At 45.2% G+C, this 22,420-nt stretch overlaps 1 protein-coding gene across 9 annotated transcripts in view; it reads left to right on the top strand.

Annotated features, from left to right (window-relative positions):
- Positions 1-22,420, top strand: part of LOC144685867 (mitogen-activated protein kinase 9) — an 83,694-nt gene that overhangs the window by 1,887 nt on the left and 59,387 nt on the right. For 3 of the 9 annotated variants that reach the window (XM_078550848.1, XM_078550850.1, XM_078550841.1), the window contains exons 2-4: positions 14,553-14,594; positions 16,560-16,651; positions 20,536-20,670. In XM_078550848.1, the coding sequence (XP_078406974.1) occupies positions 20,549-20,670 (122 nt within the window). In that variant the 5' untranslated portion in view covers positions 14,553-14,594; positions 16,560-16,651; positions 20,536-20,548. Of the gene's footprint in view, positions 1-14,552; positions 14,595-16,559; positions 16,652-20,506; positions 20,671-22,420 lie in introns of all 9 variants that reach the window. The other 6 variants (XM_078550849.1, XM_078550843.1, XM_078550842.1 and 3 more) reach the window with 5 other exon arrangements.

A 22,420-nucleotide genomic window follows, 5' to 3' on the forward strand; every position in this document is an offset into this window, starting at 1 on the left:
CCTATGGCCATCCCCCACACCCCGCCCCGCCCTGTGGCCATCCCCCACACCCCGCCCCGCTCTGTGGCCATCCCCCACACCCCGCCCCGCTCTGTGGCCATCCCCCACACCCCGCCTCGCTCTGTGGCCATCCCCCACACCCCGCCCCGCTCTGTGGCCATCCCCCCCTCCCCGCCCCGCTCTGTGGCCATCCCCCCCTCCCCGCCCCGCTCTGTGGCCATCCCCCCCTCCCCGCCCCGCTCTGTGGCCATCCCCCACACCCCGCCCCTCTCTGTGGCCATCCCCCCCTCCCCGCCCCGCTCTGTGGCCTTCCCCCACACCCCGCCCCGCTCTGTGGCCTTCCCCCACACCCCGCCCCGCTCTGTGGCCATCCCCCACACCCCGCCCCGCTCTGTGGCCTTCCCCCACACCCCGCCCCGCTCTGTGGCCATCCCCCACACCCCGCCCCGCTCTGTGGCCTTCCCCCACACCCCGCCCCGCTCTGTGGCCATCCCCCACACCCCGCCCCGCCCTGTGGCCATCCCCCACACCCCGCCCCGCCCTGTGGCCATCCCCCACACCCCGCCCCGCTCTGTGGCCATCCCCCACACCCCGCCCCGCTCTGTGGCCATCCCCCACACCCCGCCCCGCTCTGTGGCCATCCCCCACACCCCGCCCCTCTCTGTGGCCATCCCCCCCTCCCCGCCCCGCTCTGTGGCCTTCCCCCACACCCCGCCCCGCTCTGTGGCCTTCCCCCACACCCCGCCCCGCTCTGTGGCCTTCCCCCACACCCCGCCCCGCTCTGTGGCCATCCCCCACACCCCGCCCCGCTCTGTGGCCATCCCCCACACCCCGCCCCGCTCTGTGGCCATCCCCCACACCCCGCCCCGCTCTGTGGCCATCCCCCACACCCCGCCCCGCTCTGTGGCCATCCCCCACACCCCGCCCCGCTCTGTGGCCATCCCCCACACCCCGCCCCGCTCTGTGGCCATCCCCCACACCCCACCCCGCTCTGTGGCCTTCCGCCACGCTGTCTTCCTGCTCTTTGCCCTCCCCCCACCCTCCCACCTCTCAGCTATCTGGCCTTTGCCCACCCTGCCCCCAACCCCCCACCCCCATCCCTGCTCTGTGGCCTGCTCCCAACCACACATATTCCCCTCCCCCAAACTTTTTGGTTTCCCCCTCCGCCTTCCCTGCTTTCTTTGGCCTTGCCTGCTCCCATTCCCCCGCCCTCCTCTGTGGCCTTCGCCCACCCCCCTCCCCCACTCTCTGCCCTTCTCTGCTTCCTGGCCTTCCCCGAAGCCCCTCTCTTGCCACTCCATGGCCTTCCCTTACCCTCCCACCACCCTCCCACCTTCCCACTCTCTGTTGTTCCCCTACTCCCCCACCCCGCACTGTGGCCTTCCTCCACCCACCCCCCCCACTCTCTGCCCTTACCCCACCCACCCCCTGCTCTCTGCCCTTACCCCACCCACCCCCTGCTCTCTGCTCTTACCCCAAAAGTCCTCTCCGTCCTCTGTCCTTTCCCCACCCCCCCTCTCACCACTCTCTGGCCTTCTCATACCGCCTGCCATCCAGCTGTCTGCCCTTCCCACAACCCCTCCCCCCCCCACCCCACTCTTTGTCCTTCCTCCAAACCCCCTCCTTGCTCTTGTCCTTCTGCCACCACACAACTCCCAACCCCCACTCTTTGGCTTCCCCCCTACTCTTGCCGAGCACTCTGGCCATCCCCCCCCGCTCCCCCCTCCCCACTGATCCCTGCTCTCTGGCCTTCCCCCACCCCCCACCCCGCTCCTGTGGCCTTCCCCCTACTCCCAGCCCTGTCCCACTGCTCTGTGGCCCTTCCCCACACCTTCTCCCTGCTCTCTGCCCTTCCCCCAAACCCCACCCAACCCACTCTCCCCACTCTCTGGCCTTCCCCCACTCTCCCAACTCCCTGCTGTATGGCCTTCTCCCACCCTGCCCCCATCCCCCCACCCCCTCCCCGCTCTATGGCCTTCCCCCCAACACCCACCCTGTCTCCCTGCTTTTCCCCACTCCCACCCCAGCCCTGCTCTCTGTCCTTCCCTCACCTTCCCCCCTCCCCACTCCCTGCCCTTCCTGCAACCCCTCCAGTTCCCTCCCCCCCCCCCCTTCTTGGCCTTCCCCCAACAACCACCCCACGCTCTTCTGGCTTTCCCCCAGCACCCGCCCCCCCAACGAATCTGTCCATGCTCACTGGCCTTCCCCTAAACCACCCCCGCCCGCCCCCATCTCTGGCCTTCCCTTGCCCCCCTCCCTGCTCTCTTGTCTTCCCCCAACCTCTCACCCCGCTCGCTTGCCTTCCCCATCCGCCCCTTCCTCCACTCCCTGGCATTCCCCCACCCGCCCTCTGACCTTCTCCCACCCACTCCACCTTCCCTGGCCTTCCCCAACACCGCCCCCCTCCCCAATCACCATCCCTTCTCCACTATCTGGCCTTCTCCCGCCCCACCCGCCCAGCCCTCCCCACTATCTGGCCTTCCCCTGTCTCCCCCTCGCTCTTTGGCCTTCCCCTTTCCCACGCACCCTCCCGCTCTCTGGACTTCACCCACCACCCTCCCCCAACCACTCCACTGCCCGCTCTCTGGCCTTCCCCACCCCATGTTGTCCCTGTGGCCTGTTCTACCACACCCCCCCATCCTCTGTGCCTTCTTCCCCCCGCCAGTCGCCCCCAAAGCCACTTGCACCCTCTGCAGTTCTCTCTGCCCCCCCTAGTGGACACTTCCCCCTGCCACCCCCTGGCAGGCGCCCCAACCCCCCGCCACCCCCAACACATTATTTGAATACTTTTTAATCTAGTTTCCCCATCTACCTATGCCAACTCAGCCCTCGATTACCTGGTTTGCTTCAAGATTTTAGATGTTGGTTTTGGACTTGTCTAAATTACTTTCAAACTCGGTATTAAATTATATTATTACTATTCCCAAGAGGCTCTTTTACTATCAGGTTATCAACTAAACCTGAGAACCAAATATGACAGAGCCATTTAGTTGATATTAGGACAAATAACTAAAAGCTTGGTCAAAGAGGTAGATTTTCACAGTGCAGAAGAGGCCCTTCGACCCATCGAGTCTGCACCGACACGTGAGAAACGCCTGACCTACCTAATCCCATTTACCAGCACTTGGCCCATAACCTTGAATGTTATGACGTGCCAAGTGCTCATCCAGGTACTTTTTAAAGGATGTGAGGCAACCCGCCTCCACCACCCTCCCAGGCAGTGCATTCCTGACCGTCACCACCCTCTGGGTAAAAAAGTTTTTCCTCGCATCCCCCCAAACCTCCTGCCCCTCACCTTGAACTTGTGTCCCATCATGACTGGCCCTTCAACTAAGGGGAACGGCTGCTCCCTATCCACCCTGTCCATGCCCCTCATAATCTTTTACACCTCGATCAGGTCACCCTACAGTCTTCTCTGCTCCAGTGAAAACAATCCAAGTCTATCCAACCTCTCTTCATAACTTAAATGTTTCATCCCAGGCAACATCCTGGTGAATCTCCTCTGCACTCCCTCCAGTGCAATCACATCCTTCCTATAATGTGGCGACCAGAACTGCACACAGTACTTCAGCTGTGGCCTCACTAAGGTTCTATATAACTCCAACATGACCTCCCTACTTTTGTAATCTATGTCTCGATTGATAAAGGCAAGTGTCCCATATGCCTTTTTCACCACCCCACTGACATGCCCCTCTGCCTTCAGAGATCTATGGACACACACGCCAAGGTCCCTTTGTTCCTCAGAACTTCCTAGTGCCATGCCGTTCATTGAATACTTCCTTGTCAAATTACTCCTTCCAAAGTGTATCACCTCACACTTTTCAGGGGTAAATTACAACTGCCACTTATCTGCCCATTTGACCAGTCCATCTATATCTGTCTGTAGCCCAAGACACTCAACCTCACTATTAACCACCCGGCCAATCTTTGTATCATTCGCAAACTTACTAATCCTATCCCCCACATAGTCATCGATGTCGTTTATATAAATGACAAATAGTAGGGGACCGAGCACAGATCTCTGTGGACACTGGCTTCCAGTCACTAAGGCATCCTTCTGTCCTCACCCTGTCTCCTACAACTAAGCCAATTTTGAATCCACCTTATCAAATTACCCTGTATCCCATGTGCATTTGCCTTCTTTATAAGTCTCCCATGTGGGACCTTGTCAAAGGCTTTGCTGAAATCCATATAAACTACATCAACTGCACTACCCTCATCTACACACCTGGTCACCTCCTCAAAAAATTTAATCAAACTTGTTAGGCATGACCTCCCTCTGACAAAGCCATGCTGACAATCCCTGATCAAACCTTCCCTCTCCAAGTGGAGAGAGATTCTCTCTTTCAGAATTTTCTCCAATAGTTTCCCTACCACTGACGTGAGACTCACTGGTCTGTAGTTCCCTGGCTTATCTCTACAACCCTTCTTACATAGCGGAACCACATTAGCTGTTCTCCAGTCCTCTGACCTCCAGACCTCCCCTGTGGCCAGAGAGGAATTAAAAATTTGGGTCAGAGCCCTTGCGATCTCCTCCTTTGCCTCCCTCAGCAGTCTGGGACACAAATCATCCGGACCTGGAGATTTCTCCACTTTTAAGCCTGCCAACACCTCCAATACCTTGTCACTCCCTATATCAATTTGCTCAAGAACCTCACAGTCTCGCACTCCGAGTTCCGTACCTTCATCCTCATTCTCTCGGGTGAAGACGGATGTGAAGTATTCGTTCAACATTGTCAACATTGTACCGATGTCCTCTGGCTCCACCCATAGATTGTCCTCTTGTTCTCTATTGGTTCCTGGTTATCCTCTTCCCATTGATATACTTACAGAACATCTTGGGATTTTCCCTACTTTTACCAGCCAGAGCTTTCTCATATCCCCTCTTTGCTCCCCTCATTGCTTTCTTAAGCTCCACCCTGCACTTTCTGTACTCCACTAATGCCTCCGCTGATTTGCTCCCCTTGTATCTGCTAAAAGCCTCTTTTTCTTCTTATCGTATCCTGAATATCTCTGGTCATCCATGGTTCTCTGGGCTTGTTACTCCTTTCTATCACCATAGAGGGAACATGTTGAGCCTGTACCCTCCCCATTTCCTTTTTGAATACGCCCCCACTGCTCTTATGTAGATTTCCCCACAAGTAGCTGTTCCCAGTCTACCTTGGCCAGATCCTGCCTTATTTTACTAAAATCCGCTCTCCCCCAATCCAAAACATTTTTTTGCAACTTGTCTATTTCTTTGTCCATAACAAGCTTAAATTGTACCACGTTGTGGTCGCTATCACTAAAATGCTCCCCCCGCCACCACCTCAGCCACTTGTCCGGCTTCATTCCCCAGAATTAGGTCCAGCACTGTGCCGTCCCTTGTTGGACCCTCTACATGTTGACCTAAAAAGTTCTCCTGTACACATTTCATTTTAATGAATGTCATAAGGGAGGAAAGCTAGGTAGCGGTAGAGGTGGAGTGGTAAAACATGTGACCTTGTGGGAACTCAGTAGAAACTGGAGTAGTAGCTAAGGATTGAAAAATGACTAACCTAAACCAGTGATTAAGGAGGGAATGCAGTTAGAATAATTGATTCTACATTTTAAGAGCCAAGATTCCCTCTTTTTATCCCATCCTTTATTATTAAAGCTTCTCCCTCTCCTTTTCCATTTTGCTCATTTATTCAAAAAGCAAATCACCCTGGAATATTTTGTTCCCACCCTGGAATATTTGGTTCCCAACTTGGGTCACTTTGCAAGTTATTAGATCACACCCGTTAATTTTTATCTGTGCTATTAATTCACCCATTTTGTTACAAAGGCTTTGTGCATTCAGATATAATGCCTTTAGCTTAATTTTTTTTTGTATTTTTGAGGGTAATCTGAGGTGCAGTACACCTTTATGAGAATGTGAGCAGATTGACCACGTGACTGTGAGACTCAATAGCTGTGCAGCATGGGCTACAATGTTAATCAGTAGTTTAGAATAGGGTTTCGTTGGAGAAGCACTCATGTATTAGTACTCTGTTACTTGTGTTAATAAACAGCATGTGCTTCATCTTGCATTGGTCTCTGCATCTGCAGTATTTTGTTTACCAACTCACTCCCTAGTAGATAGGCGTGCAACCGTGTTCGCTGAGCAAAGTGACCGGACAGAAGGAACCTAACAACTGGTCCACGACACCAAAGAAAGCTGTGGAGATTCAACAGAAGTAAATCAGCTGTACCTTGCAAGGCAATTTTAAGTATAGCCTTCATCATAGACATCAAAGTTATCTCCTTCCAGTATGCCACATTTTGGCCATATCAGACCACATATCAGGTCACATTATATTGAACGCCTCGAGTTCTTCTTTTTGGCCAACAACATATTGGGGGAGGAGAAGAGGCAAGCAATCCTCTTATCGACATGTGGCAGTAAAACATACAGCCTAAATTGTAGTCTAATGGCACCCAACCCCCCAGATCCAAGAGCTTTGATGAGTTGGTAAATCTTGTGAAAAGCCATTTTCAACCGAAACCCTCAGTAACAATGCAGCGCTTTAAATTTAATTTGAGGAGTCGTGCCCCTGGAGAGACAGTCGCTTGCTATGTAGCAGCCTTAAAACAACTGACAGAGCACTGAGAGTTCAGGATGTTGATTACTGACATGTTAAGAGACTGATTAGTATGTGGGATTAATGAAGATGTCATTCAAAAAAGGTTGTTGTCAGAAACGAATTTAGACTTCAGCAAGGCGCTCGCAATGGAGAGCGCTGTCAGGGATTCAGAAGCAATCAAGGTTGCACAAAATGGCGCTGTCCTTCGCATCGGGAGGGAAGCACCAGTTAGAAATGGCGTGGAAGCACTGGGCTCTGTGAAAAGGTGAGAAACTGCCACCATTAGCAGACCAGCAAAAAGGCAATGGTTTAATAGAGAAAACCTAGAATAATAACGGCTGAAATGGAACCAGACAGTCTGCAAGCGAACGACAATTTAAAAGAATCGAGTGTTTCTACTGTCATTGTAATGGGCACATTATGTGATAATGACCAATCAAGACAAAACTTTAAGCAGGAAGTTAGAAATTGTGAAATCCACATTACAGAGGAACCAGAAGAAACAGAGTCAGATATTTACTCACTACACAGCTTAACAATGGGTAAAACAATCTACATGACAGTGGAAGTTAACAGGAAACCCATGCGAATGGAGGTGGATACAGGGGCATCCATGACATTTATAGGGGAACATATGTTCAAATATCTGAATGGAGGAGACCACTCATTAAATCTGGAAAATTCAGATGCTAAATTAAAGACGTATAGTGGTGAAGACATACGAGTAAGAGGTATATACAAGGTTCCAGTACAGTATGGAAATCAGCCTATTAGTTTACCCCGATAGTGGTAGCAAGGGAGGGTCCAAGTCTGCTTGGTCGGAACTTGCTTAAGGAAATAAAGTTGGAGTGGACTGAGATTTTTCAATTCCGAATGAAAGACCTGCAAGAATTATTACAGAAATATGCCTCCATTTTCAGGGAAGAACTTGGGAAGATTCAGGAGCTGCAAGCTAAAATCCATGTGGATCTTGGGGCATCCCTCTTGAAGGCGAGGCCAGTCCCCTATGCATTACGAGAAAAAGTTGCTGTTGAATTAGACAGGCTGGGAAGATTGGGAGCCTTACAGTCTGTACAATTTTCCGAATGGGCAGCACCCATAGTTCCAATACTAAAGCCTGACCAGAGAGCGCAAATATGCAGGGACTACAAGTTGACCGTTAACAAAGTGGCCAGACATGATAGGCATCCTATACCGAAAATTGATGAATTGTACTCCAAGCTGACAGGGGGAACCGCATATACGAAGCTCAAAATGAGCCACGCTTACTAGCAAGCTGAGCTAGAAAAGGCCTCTTGGGATCTTGTGACTATCAACACACACAGGGGGTTATACCAATATACCAGGCTACCCTTCGGAGTCTCATCGGCTTGCGCAATTTTCCAGCGGACAATGGAAAATTTGCTTCAAGGTTTGCCCCATGTTGTGGTTTAACTCGATGATGTCCTAGTAACAGGACTAACTGAAGAAGAACACCTGGCTAACCTGGAAGAGGTATTGAAGCATTTCTCATGAGTTGGAGTACGTTTGAAAAGAGAAAAATGTATCTTCCAAGCAAAAGAAGCAGTTTACCTGGGTCATAGGGTCGACTCGCAGGGCCTTCACCCAGTACAAGGTGAGAGCCATTTGTGAGGCTCCAGCACCGAAAAATGCTATAGAACTCATGTCCTTCTTGGAAATGATTAACCATTATGGCCGTTTTCTCCCAAATTTGTCAACAGTACTGGCTCCATCGTACGGTTTGCTCAAGAAAAACCACAGGTGGACTTGGCAAGCTCCACGACAACAGGTTTTTATGACAGTAAAGCAGTTGCTACATTCATTGGCCCTTTTTGTACATTTCGACCCAAAGACTTAATTTTGACCTGCGATGCAATCCCCTTACAGAGTAGGGGCAGTACTCTCCCATCGGATGGCTCCAAATGGCCCATTGGTTACGTCTCAAGAACACTCAGTGTCGCAGAATACTTTCAAATAGAGAAAGAAGGCTTATCCATCGTATTTGGCGTTAAGAAGCTCCACCAATACATCCATGGTCACCACTTCACCATTGTATCTGACCACAAGCCACAACTAGGCTTGTTCGGAAAAGATAAGTCAATACCCCCAATTGCCTCTGCACAATGCAAAGGTGGGCTGCCTACAAATATACGTTTATCCAGTGGCCGGGAAGCCAGATTTCAAATGCCGACGCACTGAGCTGATTACCTGTAAAAGACAGCAAAGTGAATATCCCAATTTCTCAAGAACTTGTCTTGTTATTAAACTTCCTGGATTTGTCACCAGCACATGCCAAACAAATAAGAGTGGACAGACCACGACCCAGTATTGTCTTACGTAAGGGAACAGGTCTTACAGAGATGGTCTAATGAGTCTAAATCTGATGAAATAAAGCCCTATTTTAATAGGAAATACGAGCTCACCTGCCAGGATGGCATCTTGTTGTGGGGAGTGAGAGCCATTGTGCCTTCGAGAGGAAGAAAGCCATATTGACCGAGTTGCATAGTGCTCATCCTGGCATCTCCAGAATGAAAATGTTGGCGTGCAGCTACTTATGGTGGCCAGGGATGGATACAGAAATCGAAAACTTAATCAAGAGCAGCATATAGTGCCAACAGGTACAGATATTGCCCCCTTCTGCTCCATTGCATCCCTGGGAATGGCCAAGAAGGTCATGGGTCCGCTTCCACATTGACTATGCAGGACTTTTTTTGGGCATGATGTTCCTCTTGTTTATAGATGCTCACTCGAAGTGGATGGATGTATACGAGGTGAGATCACCCACATCTGCCCCCACTATAGGCGGATTGTGTCAGAGTTTTGCGATGCATGGGTTACCAGAGATAATTGTGTCTGATAATGGAAAGACGTTCACCAGTGGGGAATTCCAAAGATTTACAAATTTCAATGGCATAACACATGTTAAGACCTACCTTATCATTCCGCATCCAATGGTTTGGCCAGGAGGGCAGTGCAGACCTTCAAGTCCAGAATGAAAAAACTGGATGGAGACTCTATTGCAACTAGATTATCATGTTTCCTACTCAGCTATAGGACTATGCCACACACGACCACCGGTATTGACCCTGCAAAGTTATTGATGAAGAGGCGTCTCAGGACACATTTGAGTCTCATAAGGCCAAGTTTGGGGGTGGGTAAAGAGAAGTCAAGAGGCCCAAAAAATGGACATGACTACCGCAGTTGTGAAAGAAACTTCGCTGTTGGAGTTTTTGCAAAGAGCTTTGGAGATGGGCAAAAATGGCTATCGGGTGAAGTTAGTGCTGTGACAGGACCCCTTTGTTCTCACATATCAGTCGAAGGTCAGATAATTAGGAGACACGTAGATCACCTCAGGAAAAGGGAAACAAATCTACAAGAAAGAATGCGCCAAGCATCCCCGTTGGAGTCTGCACCACACGTGGAAGGAACTCCACTTGGTTTGGAAGTACCTGTAGGATCCATTAAGCCTGAGAGAGTTGAAGAAACAAACTTACAGGTTCCTACTGGAGAGCCTAGTGAACAGATGACTCCTGAGAGGGAGGCCGCGGGTAAACCATCCAAAGTTGTAGAACTATGACGTTCGACACGTTTGATGAAGCCTCCAGAGAAACTGAATTTGTAAATAGTTTATTTATGTAAATAATTGATATATTGTAAAGATTGTAAATTGTACTTTTGAGTAAAAGGGGAGGCTTATGGTAATCTGAGGTGCAATTTTAAGAGAATTTGAGCAGATTGACCACATGACTGTATTACCCAATTGCTGTGTAGCGCGGGCTACAATGTTAATCAGTAGTTTAGAATAGGATCTGGTTGGAGAAGCACACATGTGTTAGTGCTCTGTTACTTGTGTTAATAAACAGAATGTGCTTCATCTTACATTGGTCTCTGCATCTGCAGTATCTTGTTTGCCAACTCACTAACCAGTAGATAGGCATGCAACCATGTTCACTGAGCAAAGCAACCCGACAGAAGGAACATAACAATTTTGCTTTCCTGATGTCACTTTGAAGTTCTTTGAAGCTGAAGGTAATGTATCAGTGGAAAAAAAGGATTGCATATTAAGGTTTGTGTTTTCAGAGTCATCTAATTTTTCAGTATTGTTATCATAGTTGACATGGAGCCTTTGTAACTTGTGGATTTGATAACAAAATGTTTCGCTTGATGGTTTTACAAAGGGTTCTTGGCCTCTGTCAAATGAATGCCTGACGAAGATGATATTTTTGACCCAGAGTTGTGATTGCTGTTGAGGGAGGTGAAGCAATTTAAGGAAATACAGAATCTCCATGTATCAGTAGAATTCTGCCAGTGGTGCCCTTCTCAACTACTGTTTAAAAAAATAATTGCAGATGAGTGAAGTTACCTTGAACAGATATTTAGGGGAGATATATTAATTTGCAGTGAATGTGTTTTTTTTTGCTCTAGCAGAATCGTTAAGCTAATTGTTGCAGTCGGTTAATATTCTTCGTTAAGGATCAAATGGAGACTTCTGCACTACTGCAAAAGATGGGGAGTTTGCTAGCTTCAAATTTAGAGTGAGATTAGTGTTTATGTTTTGCTTTGCATTTTTACGGGAGTTTCAATGTTATTACTGTTATTCTTTGAAATGAAAAACATATTTGGATGACAGATAAAGGAATAATTGGCATCTTAAAATGGTAGAAATTGTGAGCACCAAGCGGGAAGGTTTTGAAAACTAGAAACCTATTAACAGCCGACATTTCTGAACTGACAAACCATTGTAAAAAAACTCACTTAGTAATCCTTTTATGACAATGCCGAGAGTTTTCAAGTAGTATACCTAACACAGCACCAATGACAGAGCAATGTCCACACCTGGAATCATTGGATTTTATAACACAAATGAAAAAACCTTCAGCACATTGTACCAACTGCCTGAAAGAACAATTCACTTAGTTCTAATTTTGTATAATATCTTCACAGACATTCCAATTTTTCCTTGAAATACTTATTCATTCTTTTAAGTGGTTATGATTCTGCTGCTACAACTGTTTTTGGTAACAATTCTTTGCAAAAAATTCTCCCATCTATCCCCTTTGTTCTTTTGATTGTTAAATATTTAACAAAATTTACTGACTACCTATATAGTAGAAATAGGTATCTCCACGAAATTTATTGAGATCCTTCATGATACTCAGCACTGTCTATTCTTCTGTTCACTTTTAATATTTGATTGAAGATAGCCCTAGTTTCTCTAGTGTCTCATAACTAAATCCTGTCGTTTTAGTGAATCTCTTTGCTCTCTCTCTAAGGCCTTGACAACTTTCCTAAACTAGGGTCATCAAAACTGGACAATTCTAACTGAACCTAACCATTGATTTGTGACTCAGTCCATAGCACCCTCGCCTTTGAATCAGAAGGTTGTGGGTTCATGTCGCACTCCCGGAAACCAAGAACTGTGATTGTACTCAAAAGAGTTGCAATCTGTGACTGTTGATAACTCGAAAGAATTTTTAGCAGTTCCTCTTTCTATTCACTTACTTTTGAAAACAGAATCCCATTGGATTTTTGCAACTCTAAAAGTGAAGGGACGTATCGATGAACGTTAGTTTATTTAAGCCCAAACGTGTCTGTGATCCTTTACTCTGAGGCTTCTGTTGAGGGTCTATCCAGGCTTTATCCACCGAGGGCCCAGGTAGGGGGCTCTCAGAAGGTAATATTGTTATAGTTCTTAAAGATCCATGCCTATCTTTATTTCATGCGTAGATTTTACGGAACAATTTGAGGGGGTTCCATAAATAATCCAACCATGGCAGCCATACTTTCAACAAGCTTAATAAATTTGAGTTGACGTTTCGAGTCCGTATGACCCTTCTTCAGAGCTACAGAGAAGTAGAAATGTGATGAAATTTATACTGTTTAAGGTGAAGCTGGATAGAAGGCCAGCGATAGGTGGGGGCAAAGGAGAGATTGACAAAGATGTCATGAACAAAAGGACAAAGGGAGTGTTAATGGTAGTTTTGAGGGCTAAAAAAGGTGCTGATAATAGCAAAGGTAAGAAAGCAGAATATGATAATAGCCCTTTGTCCTTTTGTTCATGATTTCTTTGTCTCTCTCTCTCCACAGATGCTGTCACACCTGCTGAGTTTTACCAGCATTTTAAGTTTTTGTTTCAGATTTTCAGCATCTGCAGTATTTTGCTTTTAAGCTAAATAAATTACTCTATAGAGAAGTGGATTCACCCCAAAAAGGAATGGTCAAGTTCTTTCTACAGGTTCTGTGTGGGGAAAAACCTGGGAACTTGAGCAAATGCTATGCCCCTGTGCAGATATTCACACAATTCATCATTATAAGTGGCAAATGCACCCGGAGATGTTTGCCTCCCTGGACAACCACCATGTAGCCAGCACATCAAATTTGCAGCTAGAGCAAATGAACATTTGGTTGGTAATGGATCACAGAAGAGTTAATATTTGGTAGGAAGTTTATGATTAGAGTAGAGTGGTGATAAGTTGGAATGAGTAAAAACTTTGAAGTGTTGACATTTGAGGAATTTCAGATTTGGAAATCTGAATAGGTAAGTACTGTGCATTGGGGAAGGTACATTGAATGCTGAAGAGTGGGGAAAGCAGGAAAAGCTTGTTTCTGCTGTTCCTAGTTTTTTTAGCCGTCATTACAGTGTTTACAATTTAGAACCAACAAAACAGGAGTGAAGGTAATCAAAGCCTTTGTGTTTAACCAAAAGAGAAGGAACTTATATTCAGATTACCAGGGCCTCTTCACTTTCTTTAAATAATTTGGAAAAACTCAAGAATTCTTTCACACCTTGAGATATTATGTCTTTCCAGTTGCTGAATCTGTCTGTCTGTCATTTGCACTGACAACATTATATGGATTTATATTGGAATATTCTGCATATGCTTATTGTGCCATCCTCCTGAAGCTAATATAGAGTGATAGATATACGTCAAAATATCAACTTCAAATCTAAGGTTGTGAGGGCTATAAAAATCGCAGAATATGAATGAAGCTACTTAAAAAAAATTCTAAAATATTCCCGTGTTGTGAAATATGCAATTCTTGATATTTTTGTTATGGTAGGAAGCTAGATATTTAGCTTATAGTTGCAAGGCTGAAGGCACAGATAGCAGATAGAAAACTTCTGGAAGTCTGAGCACTTTGGTTGATTTATCTTCTTGCCAGGCAATTTGTATATGACGTGCTGTAATAATCAGCTGCAAAGTATTTGCATTTAGCTGTAATGAATTTCCATATCAGCTATTCAACTGCTAGCAATTTTAGTTAATATTTTGCATGTGAGGTGTAAATAGGAAATGAGATGAAATTACGTGCTAGATGTACCATTTTTGTCGTAGTAGATTTTCAGAGGTATTTGTGGTGAATTGAGGAATAGGCTGTCATATAACAATAGGGCTGTAGTGGCATGCAGTAACACGATGTATTATCTGACACAATTTTGTGGTGAAAAAAAAAGTTAAATGCTGTTTTTATTAAATACTTTTTAACTGTGGCTTGACTTGGGGTTGAAATCCATTCCTCTATTCATTTTACAGAAACAGTAAATGAATGTCCATTCTTTTTGCCTCACTATTATTTCTTCATGGCCTAAAATATACACAGGAACATGGTGCGCAAGTTTTCCAAATTAGAGAATGCCAAATCCCAGATGCCTACGTTGGTAGGGTTTTTCTGGATTTTTGAGAAACTGGGGTCAGAATTCTAGAGTTTGGCGGCACCCTGCTCAGCATCCTGAAGTTTAATAGCATGCAAGGGAAGTACTGTGTTTTGTAGCATGTAGCCAGTCGTCTTTCTTCTAATGCCTGGTTGATAAGAGTAGCCCATTCAGCCCCTGAGAGGGCTTAGCTTGGAAACAGTAAGTCCTCTGTTAATGGTCTCTCGCTATAAGTCATTAAAATTTCTAAAGCTTCAGAAAAAAATGTTTAACTCATAGTCCTAAAATTCATGATTTGTATTATTTCCTTACAGTCTCACTGTCCAGAAACTCTGAAGCAAGTTCCTGGAAATTAGGTAAGTTATGTTTACCTTAAACACTGCAGCTGTATATATTTTTTTCGTTTCTTCGTTGTTGGGATTTCAGCAGTTCTGTCAAGGCTGCAGCTGATGGCCGTGCTGCATATGTAGTGATTTTGCTGTGACATGCCGTAATGCAGAGCATAGAGGCGGTGGATTCATCTTCCTGAAGGTTTCTGATGAACCAGTGAGGTTTTACAGCAATCCAAAATCTTTGATTTTTTTGTCACCAGCCTGCAAATAATTGGAAATTTTAACTTAAAACCTTTAAATTGATTTTTCAGTTTGTATTCATCACATTGAAAAGTTACAAGCTGAATTATTGTTAGGCACAAATATAACCTTTTGTGTGTAAAATGGATCGTTTTGGAATTTAAGGATAAAAGCAAGTGTGGACACCCTGGTCCACTCCTCCATCACCCCCTACACCTCAACCCCCTCCCACGGCACCTTCCCATGCAACCGCAGAAGGTGCAACACCTGCCCCTTTACTTCCCCTCTCCTCACCGTCCAAGGGCCCAAACACTCCTTTCAAGTGAAGCAGCATTTCACTTGCACTTCCCTCAACTTGGTCTACTGCATTCGTTGCTCCCAATGCGGTTTCCTCTACATTGGAGAGACCAAACGCGGACTGGGTGACCGCTTTACAGAACACCTTGGGTCTGTCCGCAAGCATTACCCAGACCTCCCTGTCGCTTGCCATTTCAACACTCCACCCTGCTCTCATGCCCACATGTCCGTCCTTGGCTTGCTGCATTGTTCCAGTGAAGCTCAACGCAAACTGGAGGAACAGCACCTCACCTTCCGACTAGGCACTTTACAGCCTTCTGGACTGAATATTGAGTTCAACAATTTTAGATCATGAACTCTCTCCTCCATCCCCACCCCCTTTCCGAATTTCCCCCCTCCTTTTTGTTTTTTCCAATAATTTATATAGATTTTTCTTTTCCCACCTACTTCCATTATTTTTAAGTGTATTTCCATCCATTATTTTATCTCTACCTTTTAGCCTATTTCGATCCCTTCCCCCCACCCCCACTAGGGCTATCTGTACCTTGCTCGTCCTGCTTTGTACCCTTAATTAGCACATTCCTTTAGATAATATCACCACTTTCAACACCTCTTTGTCCTTTTGTCTGTGACATCTTTTGGTTATCTCCACCTATCACTGGCCCTCTATCCAGCTCTTCTTGTCCCACCCCCCCCTTAAACCAGCTTACATTTCACCTCTTTTCTATTTTTACTTAGTTCTGTTGAAGGGTCATTCGGACTCAAAACGTTAACTGTGTTCCTCTCCGCAGATGCTGCCAGACCTGCTGAGTTTTTCGAGGTGTTTTTGTTTTTGTTTTTGTTTTGCAGTCAATACCATCTGACATGTTTTGAAATTCTGTCGTGTTGGTTCTTGTAAATGGAGCTTCTGCCAGAATTTTGGCAAAGTTACAGCGAGTGACAAAGCTGGAATAGTTGCAAGGAAATTCCTGGCCAGTAAAACATAACATTAGATATGCAGTGATATGGTTCATCATGAGCATAACATTGTCTTTAAGCACACTTATTCATTTAAAAAAAATTATATTGTAACTATCACATTTCAGGATTTCAGAAAGTGCTTTCTTGGGAGATCTTGGCATAGCAAGGTTAAATATGTTCCTTTTGAGCAAAACTTGACTCTCTAGGGAATAAATTCACAGATCAAAACCAACATGCTGCTGGTTTCAGACAGGGCAGCTGAATCAGAATGCTGGGGGACAATGAACAATAGTTTGACATCCTAGCACTTCACACTTGCTACTTCACCATTTCTACTCGCTAGAACTCTGAGATCATAAAGAAGTTTGGCAGGTGAATTTTACTTAGAAGTTAGAGGTGGAGGAGGTTGTAAGTTTTGCTGACTGTATAAGAGGGAGAAAAGCTGGAGATGTGAGAGGATAATGGTGTTTTTTTTCTTGTATCCTGTCCAAGATCTGGAAAAGTCTCCACAGTGTTTACCTGCTCGTGTACTTATTTGCTGATATTTGAACCAGATCATTGTCTTCTAATTGCAAGTGGAAGCTGTTAAGTATTTTCCACTTAAAATACTCATTGTGTTTAAAATATTAAGTAACTTTGCATTTGGGTTCAACCATTGTTATTACAGTCTGAATGAAGATTAATGTTAAGAACATAAGAACTAGGAGCAGGAGTAGGCAATTCAGCCCCTTGAGCCTGCCCTGCCATTCAATACGATCATGGCTGATCTAATTTCGGCCTCAACTCCAATTTCCCACCCTCTCCCCTTTCAACCCGTTACTAATTAAAAATCTGTCCATCTCCTCCTCAAATTTATTCAGTGTCCCAGCATCCACTGCACTCTGAGGTAGTGAATTCCACAGATTCACGACCCTTTGAGAAAAGTAATTCCTCCTCACCTCTGATTTAAATCTACCACCCCTTAGCCTAAAACTATGGCCACTCGTTCTAGAATGCCCCACAAGGGGGAACATCCACTCCACATCTACTTTGTCTATCCCTTTTAGCATCTTATATACCTCAATTAGATCTCCTTTCATCCTTCTAAACTCTAGCGAGTATCGGCCTAAACTGCTCAATCTCTCCTCATAAGTCAAGCCCTGCATTTCTCGAATCAATCTAGTGAACCTCCTCTGAACCGCCTCCAATACAACTACATCCTTCCTCAAGTAAGGAGACCAAAACTGTGCACAGTACTCCAGGTGCGTCTCACCAATGCCTTGTACAGCTGCAACAACACTTCCCTATTTTTATACTCTATTTCTTTAGCAATAATTGCCAAAATTCCATTTGCTTTCCTTATTACCTGCTGTACCTGTATATTAGCTTTCAATGATTCATGCACGAGGACACCCAGATCCCTCTGCACTGAAGCATTCTGAAGTTTCTCTCCATTTAAATAATAAGTCATCATTTTATTCTTCCGACCACGTTATCCATGTTAAACTCCATCTGCCAAATTTTGGCCCTTTCACCTAACCTGTCCATATCCATTTGTAAATTTCTTATTTCTTCATTACAACTTACTTTCCCACCTATTTTGGTGTCATCTGCAAATTTAGCTATGGTACCTTCTATCCCTGAATCCAAGTCATTAATTTAGATTGTAAATAGTTGGGGCCCAAAGACCGAACCCTGTGGCACCCCACTAGTTACAGCTTGCCATCCAGAAAAAGACCCATTTATCCCGAATCTCTGCTTTCTGTTAGTTAGCCAATCCTCTATCCAAGCTAATATATTACCTCTAACTCCGTGTGATCTTATCTTGTGTATTAATCTTTTGTGCAGCACCTTATCAAAGGCCTTCTGGAAGTCCAAATATACTACATCTACAGGATCCCCATTATCCACTTTGCTTGTCACACCTTCAAAGAACTCTAGCAAATTAATCAAACACGATTTACTCTTCATAAAACCATGCTGACTCTGTTAGATTGCATTTTGACTTTCCAAATGCCCCGTTATTACTTCCTTAATGATGGATTCCCTGTGATTATTGTTACAAGTTCCAATTATTTGGTGATCAATACTGTGTTCAGCAGTATAGTTGCTATTTGGAAGTGTAAAAACTACTGTCATCATTAATTCCTGCCCCTTATTTCTTTCCATCCAAACTGATTCTACGTCCTGATTGTCTGTTGCGTAACTAGTTATTGGGGAATACAGGTGTAGCAGATCTGTTGATTTACAATATCATTATTTTTTCTCCAGGAAGGGAAAGGGATGGGGAGGATGGGAAGTCAAAATTTCCTGGCAAGGATAAAATTGACATTGCATTTTTCACACTTTTCCAGCGTTTTCTTTTATAAGTGTTTAAGAAAGGATATACTGGCTTTGGAGGCAGTTCAATAGTGATTCACTAGGCTGATTCCTGGGATGGAGGGGTTGACTTATCAAAAATGGCTAAATAGGTTAGGCCTTTATTCATTAGAGTTTAAAAGAATGAGGAATGATCTTATTGAAATGTACAAGATTCTGAGGGGACTTGACAGGGTAGATGTTTCCACTCATGGGGGAATCTTGAACTAGGAGACATAGGGGAGAATTTTCCCCCCGTTGTGTGGACTGGGCGGGCACGGGTGGGCGCGCAGCCATTTTATGTGGGCGGGCCAATTAAGGCCCGCCCAGCGTGACACGCACCAGGAAGCGCTCTGTGGGCGGGGGGAGGAGGGAGAGTCGGGGCCTGCTGTCTTTCGTGCATGCATGCAAAAGAGTGCAGAAACCTCCCGGAGGCACGGAGCTGCTTCAGGGAGATTAATCTGATTGTGTAAACTTGAAATAAAGAATTAAAAAAATTATTCAGACATGTCTCCTCGTGTGACAGTGTCACAAGAGCTGGGAAATGTCTTATGAATTTTATTAAATATTTTTATTAAAGCAATAAAGCCTTCATGGAACCTCATCCCGCCCGTGGATGAGGTTCCATGAAAAATGCAAAGGCTGCCAGGGCTCTTCGTCTGCCTGCTGACCTCAAGGTTGGATGGGCAGCCCTTACAAGTGCTTCAATTAGCTGATTAATGGACTTAATAGGCCTTTGACAGTTCGCGGGCACGCAGCCAATTCTGGTGCACGCCCACCAAACTGAAGGTCTGAATGACGCGCGGTGATGTCGAGACACACGCCTTACATCACCGCGTGTCATGTTATGCCCACCCCCGCACACCAACCAGAAGATTTAGGCCCTAGTTACAGAATAAGGGGGCACTCATTTAAAACTGAGAGCGAAGGAATTTCTTCCCTAAGAGTAGTGAATGCCTGGAATTCTGTACCCCAGAGAGTTGTGGAGGCTAGATCACTGAAAGTATTTAAAGAGGAGGTAGATAGATTTTTGAAATATCAGGGAGTTGAGGGTTATGAGGAGCTGGCACTAAAGAGATGAGGCCTGGGACAGATCAGCCATGACCTTATTGAATGGCAGGGCAGGCTTGAGGGGCCGAATAGCCTACTCCTCCTATTTCTTATGTTCGAGCAAAACCCATTTAATTGCAGAGTTAAGATCGGGCCCAAAATATTATTGATTATTTACCCAGTTGACTTAACATTATTGAGAAGCCTGAGAAAGAATCAGACCCAGGATGATTTATACTTGGGAATATCTTCACTCTTGCTCTATTGAACTTGTCTAATACTGTACACAAAGTTAAGACCAAGCATAGTCTTCAGGCATAAAAGCAAAAAACTGCGGATGCTGGAAATCCAAAACAAAAACAAAAATACCTGGAAAAACTCAACAGGTCCGGCAGCACCTGCGGAGAGGAACACAGTTAACGTTTCGAGTCCGTATGACTCTTCAGGCATAGTGGGTTTAGGGGGCAAGTAATAATTGAATTGTGTGTGCAGACATTCAGCACCCATCTTAAAAGCATACATTGTATTAATTTTTATCTATACTTTATTTTGTACTTACAGTTAAGTAGAAGGTGTGGCATTTGGAGCATCAGCACCTCCCTGTAGTACACGCTGAGAAGCTGTCTGATGTAAACCTGATGCACTAATGCCATTACTGGTGGGAAGGTGTAATACATTATTAGTTTATGCATGCATTTTAGATTATACATGTGGGAAAAGTTGTCACTAAGGTATGACCAAAGACAAATAAAAAGCAAGACTTTGTATACAAAGTGTAAGATTTTTGATTTAATATCGTTGAATGTGAGATGTGTTCAATATAGGGAGGCAAAGCACCACCATTTCTAGTTCAGTCCAAGCATGTGTGAAATTAGTCATTGCTAACTTAACTAAACTGCATTAGCCACTCTCAAGGAAAAAATAAAATTAGTATGTTTACATTGCAAAATCTTGAAATAATTTTTAAAAAACCTGTAACTATTATAAAGATCATTTTTCAGTGCAAATAGTTTGGTTAGAAGTTAAGGAATAAATCTTCCATTTTTGTCTAGAATTTTTATTATTATAGGTTCTGTTACAGAAAACACTACAACATGAGTGAAATTAACAGTGAGACAGGATTCTACAGTGTACAAGTTGGTGATTCTACCTTCACTGTTCTTAAGCGTTACCAGTCATTGAAGTCCATAGGTTCGGGGGCTCAGGGTATTGTCTGGTAAGTATATGCTAAAATTAGTGCCTAAATAAGGCCTGAAGTATTTGTTGTATATAAATTGGCTGACTTTGTGAAAAGGGGAGGCTGGACTGCTCTTTGCTCCATGCCACTTTCCTTTGCATACACACTTGTCCTTTTTTTTTGCATGCATGCTCTTCCCCCTTGCCCTTTTGCATGTGTACTCTTTTCTCTTCACCTAAACCATTAATATGGATTGTGAAGAACTGAGCCACCAGCACTGACTCTTGTGGCACCTCACTAACAGCCTGCCAACCTGAAAATTGCCAGTTTATTCCTACACTGTTTTCTGGTCTTTAAGCAATCCTCTATCCTTACCTTAACCCTCATGAGCCCTTAATTTGTGTATCATCCTTTCTTTTGGCATCTTATCAAATGTCTCTTGAAAATCCAAATGTACCACATCCGCTGGCTCTTCTTTGTCTGGCTAGTTACAAGCTCAAAATATGCTAGTAATTTTGTCAAACATGATTTCCCTTTCATAAACCTTGTTGACCCTGCCTAATTATGTTATGATTTTCCAAGTGCCTTGTTACCACTTTCTTAATGGATTCCAGCATTTTCCCAGTGACTGATATCAGGCTAATTGACCTATAGTAGTTCTTTTCTCACTTCCTCAATTCTTGAATACTTGCTACCTTCCAGTCCATTGGCACTATTCTGCAATCTAGGGAATTTTGGAATATCACAACCAAATGCATCCACTGTCTCTGCAGTCACCACTTTGGGAACTCTAGGATGGAGACCATCAGGTCTAGAGGATTTGTCAATTTTTAGTCACATTAATTGTTCAATATACTATTGCTGTAACATTAATTGCTTTAAATTCCTCATTCTCATTTGGCCCTTGCTGTCATTAGGCCGTTGATTCTCCACTCTTTCCAGTATATTTTTTGTGGCTTCAGAAAAGACAGATACGAAAGGCAGGATTTTCCCTCCTGGGCTGAGAAACAGAAGTCGGGACCGTTTCCAGGCCCCAAATCCACCCTGGGTGAAGAAGTCACTCACTGGGATTTTTGTGGAGGGTGTGGGGTCTTACTTGCCCTGGAGACAGGTTCTGCATCCAATTCAGAATGACAAGCAGGGCTCTTGAAGCCTTGGAGGGCCAATCATAGGCCTTCCAGCTTGAGAGGAGCAGCAAGCAAGCTCAGTAAGAGAGAGGATGCTTCAACATGGTGGTCTTTACTCTCTAACTTTTTAAAACTCTAATTAAAAGAGAGATTTAGCAGCCAGGCCACCACTGTGGGGCTGCAGCCCCTCTACAAGATTGCCTGTAGCTACTCCTGCATGCATACATGCAGGCAGGTAGGGAGCACTTCTAGACCTGCCTGAAGAGCTGCCCCCTTACCCAGTCTGTTGCTGCTTCCTTCGGGCACCTAAATTGGCCCCTGCCAGTGTGGGAACCTGGAGGCCGATTGGAAAATTTCAGTTGGCCCCTTTATTAGCCTCGGACTCATAATGAGCCTGATTAGTTGCCATGCTGGCCCCAAACTTGGGTCTGCAAAAATGGGTGGGAGGCAGGATGGAGCTGGGTAACCAGTGCGCTGGACAACGGGGCTCAATTTTTTACCCTGCCCATCTCTGATCTTGGCTACTCTGATTTTTAAGCAGTCTTTATCAATTTTTGATCGGTCTTAGAAATATAGAAAATAGGAGCAGGAGTAGGCCATTCAGTCCCTCGAGCTTGCTCCGCCAATTCAATATGATCATGGCTGATCCTCTATCTCAAACC

Source organism: Cetorhinus maximus, chromosome 10, assembly GCF_964194155.1.
Source record: "Cetorhinus maximus chromosome 10, sCetMax3.hap1.1, whole genome shotgun sequence".
NCBI classification, from domain to species: Eukaryota; Metazoa; Chordata; class Chondrichthyes; order Lamniformes; family Cetorhinidae; genus Cetorhinus; species Cetorhinus maximus.